This window comes from Mandrillus leucophaeus, unplaced genomic scaffold (assembly GCF_000951045.1).
Source record: "Mandrillus leucophaeus isolate KB7577 unplaced genomic scaffold, Mleu.le_1.0 Scaffold73, whole genome shotgun sequence".
In the NCBI taxonomy this organism is placed as follows: domain Eukaryota; kingdom Metazoa; phylum Chordata; class Mammalia; order Primates; family Cercopithecidae; genus Mandrillus; species Mandrillus leucophaeus.
This window is the reverse complement of record NW_012107919.1, coordinates 2,032,661-2,053,495: the sequence shown is the minus strand read 5'-3', so window position 1 is coordinate 2,053,495 and position 20,835 is coordinate 2,032,661. Positions and strand designations below refer to the sequence as shown.

At 44.9% G+C, this 20,835-nt stretch overlaps 1 protein-coding gene across 1 annotated transcript in view; it reads left to right on the top strand.

The window, feature by feature from the left end:
- Positions 1-20,835, top strand: part of NAT10 (N-acetyltransferase 10 (GCN5-related)) — a 41,898-nt gene that overhangs the window by 7,032 nt on the left and 14,031 nt on the right. The window contains exons 5-15 of the mRNA XM_011965612.1: positions 1,087-1,209; positions 3,510-3,571; positions 5,835-5,949; positions 6,048-6,155; positions 10,094-10,227; positions 11,400-11,493; positions 11,954-12,052; positions 15,114-15,250; positions 19,090-19,214; positions 19,646-19,796; positions 20,402-20,525. Coding sequence (XP_011821002.1) covers positions 1,087-1,209; positions 3,510-3,571; positions 5,835-5,949; positions 6,048-6,155; positions 10,094-10,227; positions 11,400-11,493; positions 11,954-12,052; positions 15,114-15,250; positions 19,090-19,214; positions 19,646-19,796; positions 20,402-20,525 — 1,272 coding nt within the window. The remainder of the gene's footprint in view (positions 1-1,086; positions 1,210-3,509; positions 3,572-5,834; positions 5,950-6,047; positions 6,156-10,093; positions 10,228-11,399; positions 11,494-11,953; positions 12,053-15,113; positions 15,251-19,089; positions 19,215-19,645; positions 19,797-20,401; positions 20,526-20,835) is intronic.

The window sequence follows — 20,835 nt, the reverse complement described above, 5'->3', positions numbered from 1 at the left end:
AATGCACTTAAATGTCCTGTCCAGAGTGCCTGAGTAGCATATCCACCATGAAGGCCCCTCTCCCCGTTTCTAGCCCTTAAAAATCCCTCACTTTATCTCTCAGAGACTACTTGGTGAATTTCTGCACTGGTGTATATTCTCTTGCCTGGCAAGTTAATAGACTGAGTTTCACTTTGTGTGTGTGTGTATGCATGTGCATGTAAGCTCTGGTGGTCTTTGTTTTATTCTTTGTTTCTTTGACTCCCGTGCCACCCCCTTCCCCATTCTCCCAAAAAAGACAAGACAAAATTAAGCACAAATCCCCACATTCAATGTGTTTATCATATACACCTACAACTGTGCCCTTTATTATGTCGAGTTACATACCTCACAAAACATGGGTTGTCTCCTGTACTCCTGGCTTGCTTCCGACGTTGGAGGTCAAACAAGAGGGCGTTTTGCCTCATTTTCACCTTTACTCAGGGGAATGCCCTGGCTGATCACTGGTTTGTAGGGAGTGGTCTTCTGCTTGCTGCCTTGATCAATTGCCTGAGTAATGACTCCTGGGAGCAGCAGCTCTCCCATGTGGTATAGTTTTGTCAAACAGGTTTGGGCTATAAATGTCAGAAAATGTAAGATGTTTCTGAAATTCAAGTGTGAATCAATGAAGGCTGGAAAATTTGTTTCCAAGTAAGATTTTATCAGAGAGGTTTTTGACAGATAAAACTAACAATGTCTCTAATAAGAGACCCATTTTTGGCATATAAAACCAGGTATTCATATATTCGAGGGCTTGGTCCTCTTCTGTGGTGCGCCCTGTGTGTGTATCCTGGGAAGTCAAGGTGGGAAGAAGTACGGTCTTGGCTTTATGCTCCGAAGTCGTCTTTTTGCCTTATCACCTTGCTTTGGTTAAGAGTCCCTTGGGTTGGGCCAGGTGCAGTGGCTCACCTGTAATCCCAGCATTTTGGGAGGCCCAGGTGGGTGGTGAGCCAAGATTGTGCCACTGCATTGCAGCCTGGGTGACAGAGCGAGACTCCATCTCAAAAAAAAAAAGCCCCTTGGGTTGGTATTCGCAGGAATACCCTTTCTCACGCCCCCTTCTTCCAGGATTTCGAAGCCTTAACTCCAAACTTGCTGGCCAGGACTGTAGAAACAGTGGAAGGTGGTGGGCTAGTGGTCATCCTCCTACGGACCATGAACTCACTCAAGCAATTGTACACAATGACCATGGTAAGCATCTGTTTTTTAACTTAATTGTGAGGGTTCAAGTACATCTGTTTTTGCTGTGTTCTGCTTTCTTTAAAGAATTCCTGTTGGGCAGCTCCAGTGAGTAGCCAGCACAGCCTCAGGGCTAAGAGCTCTTTGATTTTAACTAGTGAAAAAGTCACTGCAGTTAAATCTCAGGGTCCCTGAGTGTGCCTAGGAATCTCTGAATTTCACCTTTGTTTCCAGGCATTTGCAAATTCTACACCAGTGAGATTCAGATATGATGCAGCTTTTATGTAGTTAAATTTTCTGGAATGATACTGTATAAGGAGCAATGCCAGTGCCTAAATTTGTGTATTGCAAAAAAAAAGGACCATGTGCAGACTCCTCACTGGCCCTTATCCTAATGGATGACTAAGGAACATTTGCTAGTTGTACTCCCAGTTTGGCAAGAATTTCAACTCCAGCAGATATTCTGTTCTCCCAAAGCAAAAGGCACTGAGGACATGGTGAGGAGTTAGGGATGTGTCTCACCTGATGCAGAGCTGGTCTCCTCTCTCTATCAGTGTTGCCAAGTCAGTGTTCAGAGGCAAGTTTTAAGTCATGCCCATGCCCAGCAGCTCTGTAATGGTGGTCGCATTGGACTTGGTCTGATGAAATGAACTTTCCTCAATCTTAGGGGCTGTTTCCTGTCATTACTTCTCCCATCATCACTTGCACTACAGCCCTTTTGGCCTCCTTGAACGTCCTCAGACATGCCCAGCACACACTCATGCTAGAGCCTTGACACTTGCTGTTCCCACTGGAATGTGCTTCCTCTGGACCTCTGCCTGGCTCACTTCCTCATTGCATTCAAGTTCCTGCTCAGATATCACCTCATCCGTGTGGTCTTTCCTTACACCCTGTTTACAGTAGGCAGCTCTGCCTGTCACTCCTTAACCAGCTTTATTTTTCTTCAAAGCACTTGACAGTTACCTAAAGTTATTATTATTATTATTATTATTATTAGTCTGTCCTTCTGTACTAGTCTCTAAATTTCATTGGAGGGCTAGGCACAGTGGCTCACGCCTGTAATCCCAGCACTTTGGGAGCCTGGATGGGTGGGTCACCTGAGGTCAAGAGTTTGAGACCAGCCTGGCCAACATGGTGAAACCTCATCTCTACCAAAAATACAAAAAAAAATTAACCACGTATGGTGGTGCACACCTGTAATTCCAGCTACTAGGGAGGCTGAGGCAGGAGAATCGCTTGAACTCAGGAGGTGGAGGTTGCAGTGAGCTGAGGTCATGCCACTGCACTCCAGCCTGGGTGACAGGGCAAGACTCCGTCTCAAAAAGTAAAAAAATAAAAATAAATAAATAAATAAATTTGATTGGAACAGAGTTAGTTTTCTTTGCTGTTGCCTTTCCAGATCTTAGAAGAGTGCCTGGCAGGCCGGGCACGGTGGCTCAAGCCTGTAATCCCAGCACTTTGGGAGGCCGAGACGGGTGGATCACAAGGTCAGGAGATCAAGACCATCCTGGCTAACACGGTGAAACCCTGTTTCTACTAAAAAATACAAAAAACTAGCCAGGCGAGGTGGCGGGCGCCTGTAGTCCCAGCTACTCGGGAGGCTAAGGCAGGAGAATGGCGTGAACCTGGGAGACGGAGCTTGCAGTGAGCTGAGATCTGGCCACTGCACTCCAGCCTGGGCGACAGAGCGAGACTCCGTCTCAAAAAAAAAAAAAAAGAAGAAGAGTGCCTGGCATTTAGTAAGCATTCCTTAGATATTTGAGAGTGAATGAATGACTTTGTGTTCATATCAGTTTGTTCTTCCTCTCTCTCTTACATGGCTACCTACTTATTCTTCAGGCCTCAGCTTATCTCGGAGAGGCCCTCCCTCACTGCCCTACATAAGTGACCCCCACTTGCTATCCGTGCAGTCTGTATTTCACATGTAGCGTTTGCCAAAATGTGTATTTATCTACTCATTTTTCTTCCTCCCTCCATTACACTCCAAGTGCCATGAGAACAGAGGTCATGCTTTGTTCACTAGTGTATACACAGCATATCTGGCACACAGCATGCCAGTTTTATGAAATAAATGAATATAACTTAGGATGCTAGAAAAAAATGTGGAAAAGTGAAAGATTTTAATAAGCAACATTGCATTCAGTGTCTGATCCCAGTTTTAGCAAATACCATTTGGCACAGCAGGGTGTGTGGGAGTGATTTTGTTTCCAGCGAGATTGCCCGTGTCTCCTTGGATAGAGCGTTGTATTTGGACCCTGGTCCTCAGCAGTGTTTGCATGCCTTTGTTAATGGATGTTGTCTTTCTTTCTTAGGATGTGCATTCCAGGTACAGAACTGAGGCCCATCAGGATGTGGTGGGAAGATTTAATGAAAGGTAGGTCTATAGTTCCTCCCAATTGTGGGGCAGCTACATTGGGAAGGATATTTTTATCTTGGACTCAGCTGAAAGCTTTGCTTTTGCATTGGGGAAAGTAGTACACGATTCCAAAAATGATGAAATTCTTGACAGCAGCAGCAGTTGTGAGACTAACTGGAAGCAGTGAAATGTAGTAGAAACTTGGAGCCAGGAAACCTCAATTTTGTTTTGCTGCTGGCCCTGACAGTTCAGTTAAACCAAGTTACTCTCTCTGGCTCTTAGCTTACTCATCTTTTAAAGGAGTGATTTTTCTGGATCACTGTTTCCCGGAAGATATTTCATAGAACACTAGTTTTTCCAAGCTTTTTATTATGGATATGACATATTTGGCATAGTAAAAATGATAAGAAAAGTATGGGAGGGGTGAGATGTAATTAGAGGCAGAAAAAGGCGACAAAATGTTTCTTCTGAGCAAAGGATCACCCATAATTTCAAATATGATACACAATTTGTTATCTGAAATTAAATATTGATTTATTTGTTTATTTATTTTGAGACGGAGTCTCACTGTGTTGCCCAGGCTGGAGTGTAGTGGCGCGATCTTGGCTCACTGCAACCTCTGCCTCCTGGGTCGAGTGATTCTCCTGTATCAGCCTCCCGAGTAGCTGGGATTACAGGTGCCTGCCACCACAATCGGCTAATTTTTTGTATTATTGTTATTATTTTTTTGAGACAGAGTCTCACTCTGATGCCCAGGCTGGAGTACAGTGGCACGATCTTGGCTCACTGCAACCTCTGCCTCTTGGGTTCAAGCGATTCTTGTGCCTCAGCCTCCCAAGTAGCCGGGATTACAGGAGCCCACCACCATGCCTGACTAATTTTTGTATTTTTAGTAGAGACAAGGTTTCACCATGTTGGCCAGGCTGGTCCTGATCTCCTGACCTCAAATGATCTGTCCCCCCTCCGTCTCCCAAAGTGCTGGGATGAGCCACCGCGCTTGGCCATTTTTTGTATTTTATTTTTAGTAGAGGTGGGGTTTTACTATGTTGGCCAGGCTGGTGTCGAACTCCTGACCTCAAGTGATCTGCTCACTTCAGCCTCCCAAAGTGCTGGGATTACAGGCATTAGCCACTGTGCCCGGCCGTAGAACACTAGTTTTTTGAGAGGGACCGTATGAGGAGAGTTTGGCCATATATGTCTGGGAAACAGAGATACTATTTTTCCTTTATGAAGATTTACCCTAGCCTGTTGTAATCTCTGAAAAGTCTTGCAGCAGCAGGGACCTGTTTAACTGATTGTTTCCCAAATTTATCTTACCACAGTTTTTTTTGGCGGGGTGGGAACACCAGTTAGCAACCTGTGAAACGCCTTAGGAAAATTTGATCTAAATCAGTGGTTCTCATCTGGAGCCATTTGGCCCCCTGGGGACGTTGGGCAATGTCTGGAAATGTTTTGATTGTAATGACTTTGGGAGGTGGTGGTGGGTGCCGTGGGCATCCAGTGGGTAGAGGCCAGGGATGTTGCTGAACAACCGGTGGTGCACAGGACAGTTCCACACCAAAGAATTATCAGGTCCGAAATGTCAGTAATGCTGAGGTATAGAAATCCGAGCCCTGATGAACCCTGGGGGCCTTTCTCATTTTAACCATCTGTGATGCACTAACTCAGTAGAATGAGCGGATCAGGAGGAGCAGCTGTGTGCTACTGAATATAACAGAAGCCTGTGAAATCTTTTTCTTGCAGTGGGAGGATGTTTGAATTTTATAGTCAAACACATTTTTTTTCCTGCATGCAAGAACGTTTGTATTGTATTTCTTTGGGGTGCTTTCCTTTCCCCTTGTTCCTTTTATTTCTTTTTCCTAGTGACAGAAGGTGAATTCATTTGTGTTTTTTCCCTGTGTGACTGGTGATCATATGGGGTTGGGTTTGGAATTCCCCATTTAAGGATAGCCTGAAACACCTCAGTGCTAAAGAGCAAGCCTGGGAGGATGAGGGGAGGGCCCCATGGCGTAGGGAATAGCGGCAATCATGCACAACAGGAGGGCTTATAATTGATCTCCTGGGATGAGCTCTCGGTTTTCTGATTTGCTGTTTAAAGTATGTTCAGGTGCCTTGTGGAGGAGATACTGAATCATCTCACGCTGCTCTCCAACTGGGTTTTAGCTTTTTCTGTCTTTCTTAGAGACACTTGGGGCCAAATGATTTTTTGAAGAAAAGTTATACTCTGTGTAGACATTGTATGCCCTCCCCAACACTTCATTGCAGCGGTTTTGTTTCTCAGGTTTATTCTCTCTCTGGCCTCTTGTAAGAAGTGTCTCGTCATTGATGACCAGCTCAATATCCTGCCCATCTCCTCCCACGTTGCCACCATTGAGGCTCTGCCTCCCCAGACTCCGGTGAGTCTGTGCTGGGGTCCAGGAATCTGGGGGAGGCTGTGTTTTCTCTGTTGTTCTTCCTGTGGCAGTGACAGACCTTCCCCTTCTCTCTCTGGTAGGATGAGAGTCTCGGTCCTTCCGCTCTGGAGCTGACAGAGTTGAAGGAGAGCTTGCAGGACACCCAGCCTGTGGGTGTGTTGGTGGACTGCTGTAAGACTCTAGACCAGGTGAGTGTGGTGCTCAGAACTTCCAACACAAAGGTAGAATATAGCATACGGAGCGCAACAGAAGCCGAGGTACGTTGACCCAAGACTCAGACCCTCCTTGGAGAAGGGGGCTTTTCCCCTTGCTCATATTCGTGTGTGCTCAGCAACAGTAGGGCTATTTCATGTTGTCTGGGTTCACAGAAGAAGTCTAGGGATTACCCCCTCCAGTCAGGCGACAGATGGAGCAGATGAATTGTTATTTTTTAAAAGACAGGGTCTCGCTCTGTCACCCAAGCTGGAATGCAGTGGCATGATCACGGCTCACTGTAACTTCGAACCCCTGGCCTCAAGCAGTCCTCCTGCCTCAACCTCCTAAGGTGCTGAGATTACAGGCATGATCCACTACATCTGGACAGATTACATTGAAAGAGGAATGCTCTCACCACTTTTTCCAAGAGTGGGCAATATACCTGTGTTCTTCAATTTCAGTTAAGTTTTGATAATATAAAGTTTTTGCCTACAGCTTATTCAGAAGTGAGAGGAGAACTTGAGGCCCCTAGTCTGGTATTTACCCTGGTTCCAGTGTGAGGCCTGATGACGGCTGGTCCCTCTGGGGTGATATGTACCTGGTCTTGGGTGCAAATAGGCTGGGTAGAGCTGCCAGGATGCATTTCTGTGCTCACCGAGGTGGTCTGCACTGGTAAACTTGGCTTCCCTGGTAGTTCCTGGGCCATGATGGGAACTGACTGGGTACAGCCCAGAGGTCTTTGAACTGTCAGGTGTGTTCAGGGTTCTAGGTCAGCTTGAGCCAAATGAGCAACATGGGTTGCTGCCCTTGAGAAGGAAGATAGCTGCAGTGACACCTCCCACTTAGGGCTGAGTCCCAGCAGGCTGACTTCCCTTTTCATTCTGGAAATATGATCAGCAGCTACATAGCTCTTTATGCAGCTCTGGCCGCAGGCCCTAGGCTTTTTTGATTCACTTCCTGGTACCCTCTGTATCCAAAAGAGAAAGAGTGAGCAATAGGATAAAGCAGGAGAGACTGATTCTAGTTAAGTAGTGTTATAAGAAAACAAATGGCCTATGACAAAAAAACAAAAAGTTAATAGAAAAAGAGTACATAAAGAAATAAGAAGTGGTGTTTCCACTTGGCAGTTTCACTCTGCAGAAACAGCTGCTGTTAACAGTTTATTATGTATCCTGCTACCTCTTTTTTCATGCACATAAATGAATTAAATGCAAAGGGGTCATGCTACAGAGTGTAAATGGTCCACTGTTAGACGTTTGGATTGATTCCAGCATTTCCACTATTAGAAACAGTGCTCTTAAGGGATTCTTACAGGTAAGTCTGTAGGCACTATGTTTAGGATACGTTTCCAGAAGAGAAATTGCTGGATCAGAGGTTGTGTGTATTCAAATGGGTGTTGTACCAGTTGATGGAACTATCCAGTGTGTGGAAATGCCTTTTTCCCTACACCCTTGCAACAGTGATTCCTATTAAACTTGTAAGTTTTTTCAAATCTGATGTGAGAACATAGGACCATTGTTTTAATTGGTGTTGCTTCTTTAATTAGGAGAGAGGAGGATACCTCCTTCATATAATTATTGGTCATCTGTTGTTTTGTTGTTGTTGTTGCTGTTGGGTTTTTTCTTTTTTTTTTTTTTTGGTCAACCAGTCTGCTTATTTCCTCTGCCCACTTTTTAGTTGGATTTTGGCCTTTTTTATATTGGTTCTTCATTTTAGGATGCGTTTTAGTCTAGATTTGGTACCTTTCTGTTATGTCATTGGATTTTTCAGAGTTTATAACTTCCATAATATAAAACAAAAGGGTAAAATATAGCCTTCAGGCAAGGCCAAGTTAAGTAGGACCTGGATTCCCTTTGAGTGTTTTCATCTGGAGAAACTCTGGCTTCCTGAAGCCTCTCCCCTTCCATCTACCTTGGCCTGTGTCTCTTCAGTGTCTTCTTAGCATCGTTGCTTAGGCAAACTTCCTCAGGACTATCTGGCCTTCTTTCCACCCTCAAAGACATATTCCCAGCACAGATCCAGCTGAGGAGCACAGTTTGGGCCGTAAGTAGTTAGTGGCTCCTGTCCTTCTGTGTCACTGGCACCTTGCTTTTGCTTCTAGGTTCTCCTCTAGGCACTGGGGCCCAGCAGTAGGCAAGAGGGATGCGCCTGCTTCATGGAGCTTGCCTCCTAGTGAGATGAGACGGTCAGTAAATGAAAGACATGAGCAGATCATGTGGTGAAGCAGAAGATGCTGCGTACAATGGGAAAAAAGAAAACGTTGCAAAGAGGGATAGGGCATGACAGCTGAGGGTAGGGTGCTGCGGTTCTACATACAGGGGGCAGGGGTGGCCTCATGTAGGAGGTGATTTTGGAGCCAAGCCATGAAGGAGGTGAGGTGAGGAAACAAGCCCTGTGGCTCTTGGGGAGCCAGTGCTTCAGGCAGAGGGAGCAGCACGTGCATGGGCCTGGGGTAGGGATGTCCTCTGTGTTCCAGGCCTGGCAGGGAGGCTGAGGGGCTGAAGCAGGGTGAGTGGGTATGGAGGAGGAGATTTTTGGAGGATCTTTCAGGCTACTGGCAGGGCTTTGGCGCTTACTCTATAAGAGATGGGAGCAGTGGAAGCTTTTATGTCCATAGTCTCCTCTCAGCATAGCTGCCAGAGGCATCCCCAGACTTCTTTTTAAGAGGATCCTCTGGCTGCCATGTTGAATATAGACTGGTGGGGTGAGGATGGCAGCAGGAGGACTAGTCAGGAGGCTGCTGTCATGATGGAAGAAGGATAGGGTGGTGGCTTTGAGCAGAGCAGTAGAGAAGGATAGCGGTGTAAGGAATGGTAGGATTTTATATATGTTTTGGAGGTAACAGGATTTGCTGATGAATCAAGCTATCAGGGAAGAACTGAGGAGACTTTGGCCCAAGCAGTTGAACAGTTAACTGAGATGGGAAAGACTAGGTGGAGGAGGTTTGGGGCAACTTTAGGCATTCAGTTTCAAGTTTGAGATCTGTAGTGTACAAATGGGAATGTGCAGGAAGCAGTTGCATGTGTATAAAAGTTTGGTGTGGGCCAGCTGGGTGCGGTGGCTCTGATCTGTAATCCCATCACTTTGGAACACTGAGGTGGGTGGATCACGAGGTCAAGAGATGGAGACCATCCTGGTCAACATGGTGAAACTCTGTCTCTACTAAAAATACAAAAATTAGCTGGGTGTGGTGGTGTGTGCCTGTAATCCTAGCTACTTGGGAGGGGTGAGGCAGGAGAATCGCTTGAACCCAGGAGGTGGAGGTTGAAGTGAACCCAGGAGGTGGAGGTTGCACCACTGCACTCCAGCCCCTGGTGACAGAGCGAGACTCTGTCTCAAAAAAAAAAAAAAAAAAAAGTCTGGTGTGGGCCAGGCGCCATGGCTCACGCCTGTTAATCCCAGCACTTTGGGAGGACAAGGCGGGCGGATCACCTGAGGTCAGGAGTTCGAGACCAGCCTGGCCAACATGGCGAAACCCCATCTCTACTAAAAATATAAAAATAAGCCGGGCTTGGTGGCACGCACCTGTAATCCCAGTTAGGAGGCTGAGGCAGAAAAATCGCTTGAACTTGTGAGGCAGAGGTTGCAGTGAGCTGAGATCGCACCACTGCACTCTAGCCTGGGCAACAAGAACGCAACTCCATCTAAGAAAAAACAAAAAAAAGTCTGGTGTGCAGGGAAGTGCTCCAGACTGAAGCTGTAAATTTGAATTATCAGCATCTATTAATAATTGGTACTGTAGGCCTTGAGACTGACAGAAGATGACCAAGGGAGTGAGAAGTCCAGGTGCTGAGCAGTGCTCTCTGGCCTGCAAGAACTGCCGCCCTCTTATTTAGCCTGGCATCAACCTCACTTCTCCACAGTGATGGTGGTGAATGGCAGAAACTTGGACCTTTCTTGGAGTTCGCCTAATGTGTCTCTCTTTCCACAGGCCAAAGCTGTCTTGAAATTTATTGAGGGCATCTCTGAAAAGACTCTGAGGAGTACTGTTGCACTCACAGCTGCCCGAGGACGGGGAAAATCTGCAGCCCTGGGATTGGCGATTGCTGGGGCAGTGGCATTTGGGTAAGGGGATTCGATCCCCCATCTTTAGGAACTCTGGGCGCTGTGGGGGTAGTGTGCAGGGTTGGGGTCAGAGGACTGGTATCTGACGTTCCTAGTTCTGAGTTCTGAGTGGGTTCTGTGTGTGATTTCTCTAGGTCTTGATTTCCTGCCGGGAAACAGCAGCACTGTTTCCCCAACCCACCCTAAAGGTGCATGTTTACTTGTGTGGAAACATAGACACATATATACCAGGGCCTTTGTAATCACTATTTACAGTTGAACAAACATGCAGAAGCAAAGAAATGGGAGTAAGAAACTTTACACCTCTCAGGGCATGAGAATATGTGTTTCCAGCCTTGCTGACTGAGAAAAGTACAAGTTTGACATTTTAATGATTTTGATTAAGAGAAGCTTTCTTTGGCTTCTGAGGAGCTGGTTTTAGGTGTGATGTTACTTTCTGTTCTTTTCTGTTGGGTTTGGAAGATACATGCAACTGCCAGTAGAGTATGTTCTTCCAACTTTTCAGCCATAATAATGCACTTAGAACTTACTGTGTTTGCTTTTGTGCATTATCTTCCTTGGTGCTCTTTAGAGCTCTGTGGGCATTTTATAGATGAATCAACCCAGGCTTGGGGAGTTCCAGTGATTTACCCAAGATCCTCCAGCAAGTCAGTGCTGGTAGAGCTGGGGCTTGAGCTTAGCTCCTGACTCCTTGTCCTTCGTTCTTCGTGCTGCTCTAGCTGTAACAGTCAGCCTCTTAGCCATTAGTATCTGCTGTTAGCATCCTTTATACTCAGCAAGGCCAAAGCTAACTTGGAGGTTAGCTTTGGCCTTGGCCTGAGCACCGATTGAGCTCTCCAGCTTCACCATTTGAAAGTCTCAGCACAGCTAGTGATGGACGTGAAACTACTTACTGTAGCAGTGCCCTGGATTGGGGAGCAGTCTGTCTGTTCTGCACACTGAGGGCGTTGTCTCCACAGTGCTTCTAAGCAATTTGCTTTCACAGATGTTGGTAGCTAAATGTCTGGAGTTGCTTTGCTTTCCTTCCTAAAAGGTGTCCTGACTTTTTCCCTTGCTGTTACCTCTGGTTATCAACTTTGGGACAGGAGCAAACAAAAATATTTTCTTTTTTAAATTGTTTCTTTAAAATGTTCCTAATTTCTTAAAAATCCTTCTTTTATTTTGTTCTGTAGGTACTCCAATATCTTTGTTACCTCCCCAAGCCCTGATAACCTCCATACTCTGTTTGAATTTGTATTTAAAGGATTTGATGCTCTGCAATATCAGGTAGGAAATTTGGATTAAGAATTTTTATTTTGGACCAGGCGTGGTGGCTCACGCCTGTAATCCCAGTACTTTGGGAGGCCGAGGTGGGTGGATCACCTGAGGTCAGGAGTTTGAGACCAGCCTGACCAACATAGAGAAACCCCATCTCTACTAAAAATACAAAATTAGCTGGGCGTGGTGGCACATGCCTGTAATCCCAGCTACTCGGGAGGCTGAGGCAGGAGAATCGCTTGAACCCGGGGTGGGCAGAGGTTGCAGTGAGCTGAGATCAAGCCGTTGTACTCCAGCCTGGGCTCGAAACTCCATCTCAAAAAAAAAAAAAAAGAAAAAAAGGATTTTTATTTTGATACAGTGCTGGGTTTAAATCCAAGTGAGGTCTTTAGAATGCTTGCTTACTTTCATAATATTTAGTTTCTAAAACTTGTTTCTAAAGTTTGTCATTGGTTTGACTCCCCACCAGGAACATCTGGATTATGAGATTATCCAGTCTCTAAATCCTGAATTTAACAAAGCAGTGATCAGAGTGAATGTATTTCGAGAACACAGGCAGACTATTCAGGTGAGGCTTGTTCTCAGACACTGATGTGCAGGGCCAGTGTCTTGCTGTATTTTACTGGCTCTAAGATGTTTCCTGTTATAGACATGTATGTCTTGTGTAATTGCATCTCTTTTAGACAATGGTGGTGGTGTTTGCTAAACCTGTTCCAGATTTTCAGCCTCTTCTGAAGAAAAACATTCAGCAAACTAACAAATATATGTAGTTAGATTGAAAAGTTGTGTTTTTGTCCTTTGAATATGGAATAAGTGGGGTGGAAAGTATACTGATTAATTAAAAGAGAATCTTTCTTCTGACATCAGTTCTAACTTTGCTTAGTTATTGCAGTTTTTGAAATGTTGCATCTGTAACTAGAACAATAACCTTACAGCTTAAATGAAAAAAAGAACTTTGCAAAATGTGCTCTGAATCTTTGTGGTTTAGCCAGTGGCCTATTTTCTTTTTTAAACAGTGTTTTCCCGAAAGTTCTAAAAATCTCTAGCACTCTGTAAGCCTGAATGGTCTGCACTTGTCCAAAGGCTGCAGTTTTGCTAAATCTCTGGGAGAGGCATGAGGTGACAGGCTTACAGATGAACTGAGACTAATGGGCTCTTACTGGAGGAAGTTCATTGATTGTTTTTGGAATTGGGTTGGGAAGTGAGCCAGGTGAATTTGGCAGTTTGTACCCTAGCATTTTATGCCTGTCAAAGCATATGTATATGCATGTCAAATAAGTTATACCTTTGTATCAGAGGCCAGATTATAAACAATATTAAGTGTTTATGCCCTTTACCTTAATTTTTTCTTACTAGTCTCTTTCTAGCATCTCTTCATTCTGTATATTTCTTCTCACTTTTGCTTGATTCTCCCAGCTGGGAGGAGGACAGGCTGCTGTTGGTGAGGGTCAGGCTGCAGGCAATGAGAACACAGAGACCTGTTAAAACTCAAGAAAAATACACAAACCGAAGAAGGAAAACATTTCCGTGAAATGCCCTGCCTCGGGCCTTGCTCCTTCTTGAATTTGTAATCAAATACTCTCTCATATTACCAGAGTTCTTTTGTCTCCAGTGTGAGCACAGAGGAGGTGACCTTACTTTATGAGATTCCATTTGTGTTCCTTTCAGGCCTCTCTTTGGTCTCAACATTGAGAAAAAGAAGAATATTAGATAAAAGTTGGCTTCACCTCCCTTGGGGGGCTGCTTTCTGCTGCTTTTATGAGATGCTTGTTTAGTTTTTCCCTTGAAAAATCTAAGATCTGGGGCCCTGTTGAGGATGTACATTCTGCTGCTAGCAATGAGTGGGGTTGGCCGGGCATGGTGGCTCATGGCTGTAATCCCAGTGCTTTGGGAGGCTGAGGTGGGCGAATCACTTGAGGTCAGAAGTTGGAGACCATCCCGGCCAACGTGGTAAAATCCCATCTCTACTAAAATTTAAAAAAATTAGCCAGGCATGGTGGCATGCGCCTGCAATCCCAGCTACTCGGAAGGCCAAGACAGGAGAATTGGTTGAACCCGAGAATTGGTTGAATCCTGGAGGCAGAGGTTGCAATGAGCCGAGATCATTCCACTGCACTTCAGCCTGGGCGATAGAGTGAGACTTTGTCTCAAAAAATAAAAAAAAGAAATGGGTGAGGTTGCCGCCTCCCTGGCTCATCAACTTGTAGCAAAGCAGTTAGAACATCTTATTTGTAATGAAATAGTTCAAATGTATAGGAGAGTGCAGAGACCAATATAACATTCAGGTGCCCAACACTCAGGTTTAAGTATTGTTGACATTTTGATGTTTGCTGTGTTTGTTTCATATTTTAAATGTCACTTAGGTTTTTGTTTTAAAGAACTAAAACATCACAAATACAGTTGAAGTTCCTCAACCCCTTTCCAACCTATTCCCTTCTGTCCCTCCCCAGTGGTGACTCATTTCTGATACTGGTATGTGTCCTTTCAGTTAATGTGTTTCTGTGTTTACTACATAACTATCTGTCCATAGGTGGTAACATACTATACTTGTTCTCCTTCATCTTTCCTTTTCTAACAGTTGTTTTCAGGATCTATGCAGATTAAAGTTTGTGGATCTGGTTGATTCATCTTTAGGTATTATATAAGTAAATTATATTTACATGTATGTTTCTCAAAGTGGAATTGTTGGGTTTTAGGATTGTGTAGTTTTCCAGCTTTCTTAAAATTTGCCAAATTCTCTTTCATAGTGTTTATACCAATTTACCCCCATGCCAGCATTCATTTGAGCTTTAATTTCTCTAAGAGCTCACCAACTCTGGACGTTTTACAGCTATTTAAGTTTTGGGAAATGTCTCCCTGCTGTCTTTAGCATTTCACTGATTATTGGTGAGGTTGAATATCTTTGTTTATGTTAATTGGTTATTCGGGTTTCCTATAAGATACCTCTTCATTGCTTTTCAAACCACTTTAAACTTAGCAGGAAGCCCTGAAGAAACTGAAGAGGTTGTTTGTATGCATAAAGATAAGTAAGTGTGCATGTATTAAGAAAATAACAAGTTCTAGAAATGTCTGTCAGCAGGGAGACTTGGCCTTTATAATCATGCCATCAGAGCAGGGAGCACAGTGGCCGGCATGAGAAATTCGACATCTTCCTCTTTAGCCACCACTGGGGTCGAGCTGTGCCTTGAGCTCATCGGCTTCCCTTATCTGAGGCTGGGGGAAAACACGAGGAGACAAAGGAGAGAAAGGAAAGGGAGCCACCATCTATCTATCAGCACTGTGAGTCAGGCACTGGGCAGGGCATTTTTACATACCTGCTTTATTTTTCCCTCAAGCAGCCATAAGATAGGTATTTCCTTCACTTTACAGGAGGAGGAGTCTGAGGCACTGTGGGATTAAGTGACTTGTCCAAGGTCACATGATCAGGGGCTGAACTCTCTGAACCCAGGTGTCTGACTCCAACCCCATCCCATTTTTGCCCTGCCAGGAAAAAGTAGAAAGGAGGAATGAGAGGAGAGAAGGAAACAGGCAGAAAGAGGAAAGAGAACAGCCTTTATGATGAGTCACCAGTAATCGCAGCTGTGACATGAGTTCGCTATGCTAATAATCTAAATTTTCCTTCCCCACAGTATATACATCCTGCAGATGCTGTGAAACTGGGCCAGGCTGAACTAGTTGTGATTGATGAAGCCGCCGCCATCCCCCTCCCCTTGGTGAAGAGCCTCCTTGGCCCCTACCTTGTTTTCATGGCATCCACCATCAACGGGTAAGGCACCGTGAGCAGGAGTCCTTACTCCCGTGGCAGGCTCTTGCAGATTCAGGGGCATGTAGCGAATGTGGCCTGGGCCTGGACAGCTAAGTCTGATTCTCAGAGGCTCTGAGTGTTTGGGGCTGCTTTGTTCTCTACTGGCCTTCTGCAAATGGAAACTGGTCTCTTAATGAGCTGTTACATGTCTCTGGCCCGACATGAAATGGGCAGCATAAGACTAAAGAATTTTAGTCTTATGTGCTGAGTGTCTGCTTCTGTCTGTGTGAGAAAATGTTGAAAAATACATGGATGGCGATACCAATACCTTATATCTTAGAAAATATAGTATTAAAGTACTATAGTTATCGTAAGAAAGCAAGCTCATAATGACATGAGTGGTTTTTTAAATTTGAAATATTTAATTTTTAAATTTGAAATATTTAGTGTTTGCTATTGAAAAATTACAACGGGTAAGCAAAAGAAAAATCACCTGTAGCCAGGTGCGGTGGCTCACGCCTGTAATCCCAGCACATTGGGAGGCCGAGGCAGGCGGATCACGAGGTCAGGAGTTCGAGACCAGCCTGACCAACATGGTAAAACCCCGTCTCTACTAAAAATACAAAAAAATAGCTGGGTGTGGTGGCGCGTGCCTGTAATCCCAGCTACTCAGGAGGCTGAGGCAGAAGAATTGCTTAAACCCAGGTGGCGGAGGCTGCAGTGAGGCCGAGATTGCCTCACCGCACTCCAGCCTGGGCGACAGAGCGAGACTCTGTCTCAAAAAAAAAAAAAAAGAAAGCAAAATCACCTGTAATTCAACCATCTGGAGATAGATTTTGTTAGAATTTTGGTGTACATTTTCTCTGCATTTACTTTTTTCATTTGAACAAAAACATTTTTAATTTGCTTTTTAAATATAACAATGTATTGTGAAATCTTTTGAGGTCGTTAAATATCTATCTTCAATATTGGGAAGATTTCTGTATGGAAATCACATCTTAAAGAGATTATTCTGTATGCAGATTTATTGTGACTGTTTTGCTTACACCGAAAATACTGAAATAAAATGGGTTTTTATTTTTCGAACAGCTTTATTGAGATATAACTCACATACTGTACTATCTATCCATTTAAAATATGTAATTTAATGGTTTTTAGTATGTTCACAGAGTTGTACAACCATGCTCACAATCAATTTTAGAACATTTTTATCACCCCATAAAGAAAGCCTGTGCATCCTCTTTCAGTTCCTCCACAGCCCCCAACCCCAGGGAGTCACTAATCTATTTTGTTTAGCCATAGATTTGCCTATTTTGGACATTTCATATAAATGGAATTATAAAATATGTGGTCTTCCATGACTGACTTGCAGCGTATATCAGTATTTCTTTCCTTTTTGTGGTTGAATAGTATTCTATTGTATGGATATACCACATTTTATTTTTCCTTTTATCTGTTGGTGGACATTTGGGTTATTTCTCCCTCTTGGCTATTATTAATAATCTTGCTTTGAACGTTAGCGTGCAGATTTTTGCATGGACATGTTTTTCACTTCTCTTAGGGATACACCTAGGAGTGAAACTACTGGGCTAACTCTCTGTTTGACCATGTGAGGAGCTGCCAGACTCTTCCAAAGCAGTTGCACATTCTACATTCCCACCAGCAGTGTGTGAGGGTTCTGACTTTTCTGTATCATCTCACACACTTTTTGTTTTTTTTGACACGGAGTCTCGCTCTGTTGCCCAGGCTGCAGTGCAGTGACCGGATCGCAGCTCACTGCAAGCTCCGCCTCCCGGGTTTACACCATTCTCCTGCCTCAGCCTCCCGAGTAGCTGGGACTACAGGCGCCCACCACCTCGCCCGGCTAGTTTTTTGTATTTTCAGTAGAGACGGGGTTTCACCGTGTTAGCCAGGATGGTCTCGATCTCCTGACCTCGTGATCCGCCCGTCTCGGCCTCCCAAAGTGCTGGGATTACAGGCTTGAGCCACCGCGCCCGGCCTTCTCACACACTTTTTATGTTTCATTGTGATTATAGTCATTCTAATAGGTGTGAAGTGACCTCTCATTATAATTTTCATTTGCATTTCCTGGTGACTAATGATGTTAGCATCTTTTCATGTGCGTGTTGGCCACTCATGTATCTTCTTTGGAGAAATGTCTATTCATATCCTCTGTTCATCTCTCTCACTGGGTTGTCTTTTTTATTAATGATTTGTAAGGGTTCTTTATATCTTCTTGATAGCAGGTCCCTTATCAGATGTGATTTACAAAAATTTTCTCCCATTCTATGGGTTTTTTCACTTTCTTTCTTTTTTTCTTTTTCTTTTTCTTTTTTTTTTTTTATGAGACAGACTCTCACTCTGTTGCCCAGTCTGGAGCGCAGTAGCATAATCTTGGCTCACTGCAACCTTCACCTCCCAGATTCAAGCGATTCTCTTGCCTCAGCCTCTTGAGTAGCTGGGATTACAGGTGTGTACCACCATGCCCGGCTAACTTTTGTATTTTTAGTAGAGACAGGATTTCACTATGTTGGTCAGGCTGGTCTCAAACTCCTGATCTCAGGTGATACACCCGCCTCCCAAAGTGCTGGAATTATAGGCATGAGCCACTGCACCTGGCCACTGTCTTTATTATAATGTCCTTTGACGACAAAAGTTTTTAAGTTTTGTTGCTTGTGCTTACTCTATTTTCTTTTTTTTTTGTTCTGTCGCCCAGGCTGGAGTGCAGTGGTGCGATCTCCACTCACTGCAAGCTCCGCTTCCCGGGTTCACACCATTCTCCTGCCTCAGCCTCCCGTGTAGCTGGTTTCACACCATTCTCCTGCCTCAGCCTCCCGTGTAGCTGGGACTACAGGCGCCCGCCACCGCGCCCGGCTAATTTTTTTTAATGTATTTTTAGTAGAGACAGGGTTTCACCGTGTTAGCCAGGATGATCTCCATCTCCTGACCTCGTGATCCGCCCGTCTCGGCCTCCCAAAGTGCTGGGATTACAGGCGTGAGCCACTGCGCCCGGCTCTATTTTCTTAAATAAGTAAATGGAATACCTTTGGGAGAGCTTTGTTATGTGGGGTGGAGAGTGGGAATAAAACACTCATTCTAGCTTTTATAATTTGAGTAAGAGGAGGTATTTTACAGTCTTTGAATATAATAATGAGTACTATGAAATGAGATAATGAAAAAAAGTGCTCTGTGTACCCTGTGGTCACATATGCTTGTGACTAAAGACAAGGGGAAGAAACTCAGCAATGAAAGCTGATTGAGTTATCAGATTATAGGTGATTTAATTTTTTCCCAACATTTTTTAGCTGTTTTATGTCACCTTTTAAGTGGGCATAGTAATGAAAAGAATTTCTGAGGTGGTGAATTTGTTTTATTACCCAAACTGGAAATGTTCTCAGTTCATTTCCTTATGTACCGTACTTCCAAAAGCAGCTCCGTTAGTTGACCATTTAACTATGTTTCAGCTTTACTAAAACTGCCTAAAGCCTTTATGCTAAAGGCTTTACTTACACCCTTTTTCCAGTCCTTATTTTTTAAGTTCACATCACAGTCCTGTGAAGTGTATAGAATAATTCCCCCCTTGAAGATGAGGCTAAAAGAGATTGAACTCCTTGCCCAAAGATACTAAGTAGATGAGCCAGGATGTGAGACCAGGCCTGGGTGGCCCCTCGCTGAGCCACCGTGCCACCCTGCCGCCTCTGGACAGGTGCCTGCTGTGCTGGAAGTTCAGAGATGAGGAGGGCTGTCCTGGGGGAAGCAGGGATCTGATGTTTCAGCAGGTGGAGGAAAGCAGCTCTCTGTCCCCTCCTAGACAGTGGATTTGGTACCTCGCGCCTGATTCCTTTTTCCTTTGCTTCTAGCTATGAGGGCACTGGCCGGTCACTGTCCCTCAAACTAATTCAGCAGCTCCGTCAACAGAGCGCCCAGAGCCAGGTCAGCACCACCGCTGAGAATAAGACCACGACGACAGCCAGATTGGCATCAGGTACCCCAGAACCTGACCCGGGCCCCGCGGTTCACAGCAAGGCCCTTCAGACTTGCCGATCCTCGCTTCACCTGTGACATCATGGGCAGCACCAAACCTTCCCACCATCAGGCTAGGAGGTTGAGTCCCCAAGAGGAGAAGTAGCTTTTCTCGGCCAGTGACCAGATGGGAGCCAGACTAGGGCCTTCTGATGGCGGGGCCCTTGTGTGTCCTTGTCTCAGGGCATGGTTGCGTTGAGATCCCTTTGAGGTTGGTATCGTGGCAAGTTGAATATCCACCAAAAACAATTTTAAACCACCCAGTTTAAATTCTTACCACACGTCTCTGGCCACCATGGGACAAATATAAAGTGAAACATTTTTCCTTGCTTGTTTAGACAATACATATTTAATCATTGTTTCTTCTTTTGTGTGTGTGATTGTGGGGAGCAGCGCGGACACTGCATGAGGTTTCCCTCCAGGAGTCAATCCGATACGCCCCTGGGGACGCAGTGGAGAAGTGGCTGAATGACTTGCTGTGCTTGGATTGCCTCAACATCACTCGGATAGTCTCAGGCTGCCCCTTGCCTGAAGCTTGTGAACTGTATCCTCCTCTAGGTTTCACTGGCCCTGTGTAAAGGAGAGGGGCGGTGTAAGAATTCAAAGGATTTGGGCCCTTTGTTTCATAGGATGCTGCTCTAGAGAAAGGGGAAAGTTGAACATTTTCAATTTCCTTTTGTAAATCTGTCGGGCATTTCTTTTTTCTTTTTTTTTTTTTTTTTTTTTAAAGAGATGGAGTCTTACTCTGTCTCCCAGGCTGGAGTGCAGTGGCGTGATATCGGCTCACTGTAACCCCTGCTTCCCGGGTTCAAGCAGTTCTCATGCCTCAGCCTCTCGAGTAGCTGGAATTACAGGCGTACGCCACCACACCCGGCTAATTTTTATATTTTTAATAGAGACGGATTTCACCATGTTGGTCAGGCTGGTCTTGAACTCCTGATCTTGTGATCTGCCTCCCTTAGCCTCCCAAAGTGCTAGGATTACCAGCTTGAGCCACCACGCCCGGCCCTCTTCTTCCTTCTTTTATGTGTTTCTGCTTAGGACACTGAGCTCCTGTTCCCATCTAGGGAAATTTGTTCTGCCTCCAGAGAGTAGTATGACCAGTCTTGGGCTGCTTATTTTGTTTTGGTTTCTTAACTCCAGACCCAGCTACTATGTTAATAGAGATACTCTCTTTTGCTACCACAAGGCCTCTGAAGTTTTCCTCCAACGGCTTATGGCCCTCTACGTGGCTTCTCACTACAAGGTAACTGCAGCTAGCCCTTGTGTGAATGTCAGCAGGGAGCTTCAGCATTTCCCAGTCCCCTTTTACCTGATTTACATCTTTTATTACCTAGTGGCTTAGGTGACTGTTCCATTGGGACATTGATGAGGTCCACTGATCTTGCTGTGTGTAGGTATAGAGCGTGGAGCTCCATGCAGTAGCTGGACAGGGTGGAAAGCCGTGCCCATTTTTAAAGGACTGCTTTCATTTCTTGCCTGCCTACTAAACTGATAGGATGAGGTGACATTGCAACTGTGGCCCGGTGGTGCAGTTTGACCTGAGACCAGCTTTGTAGCTCTGGGCTATTTTTATGAAAGAG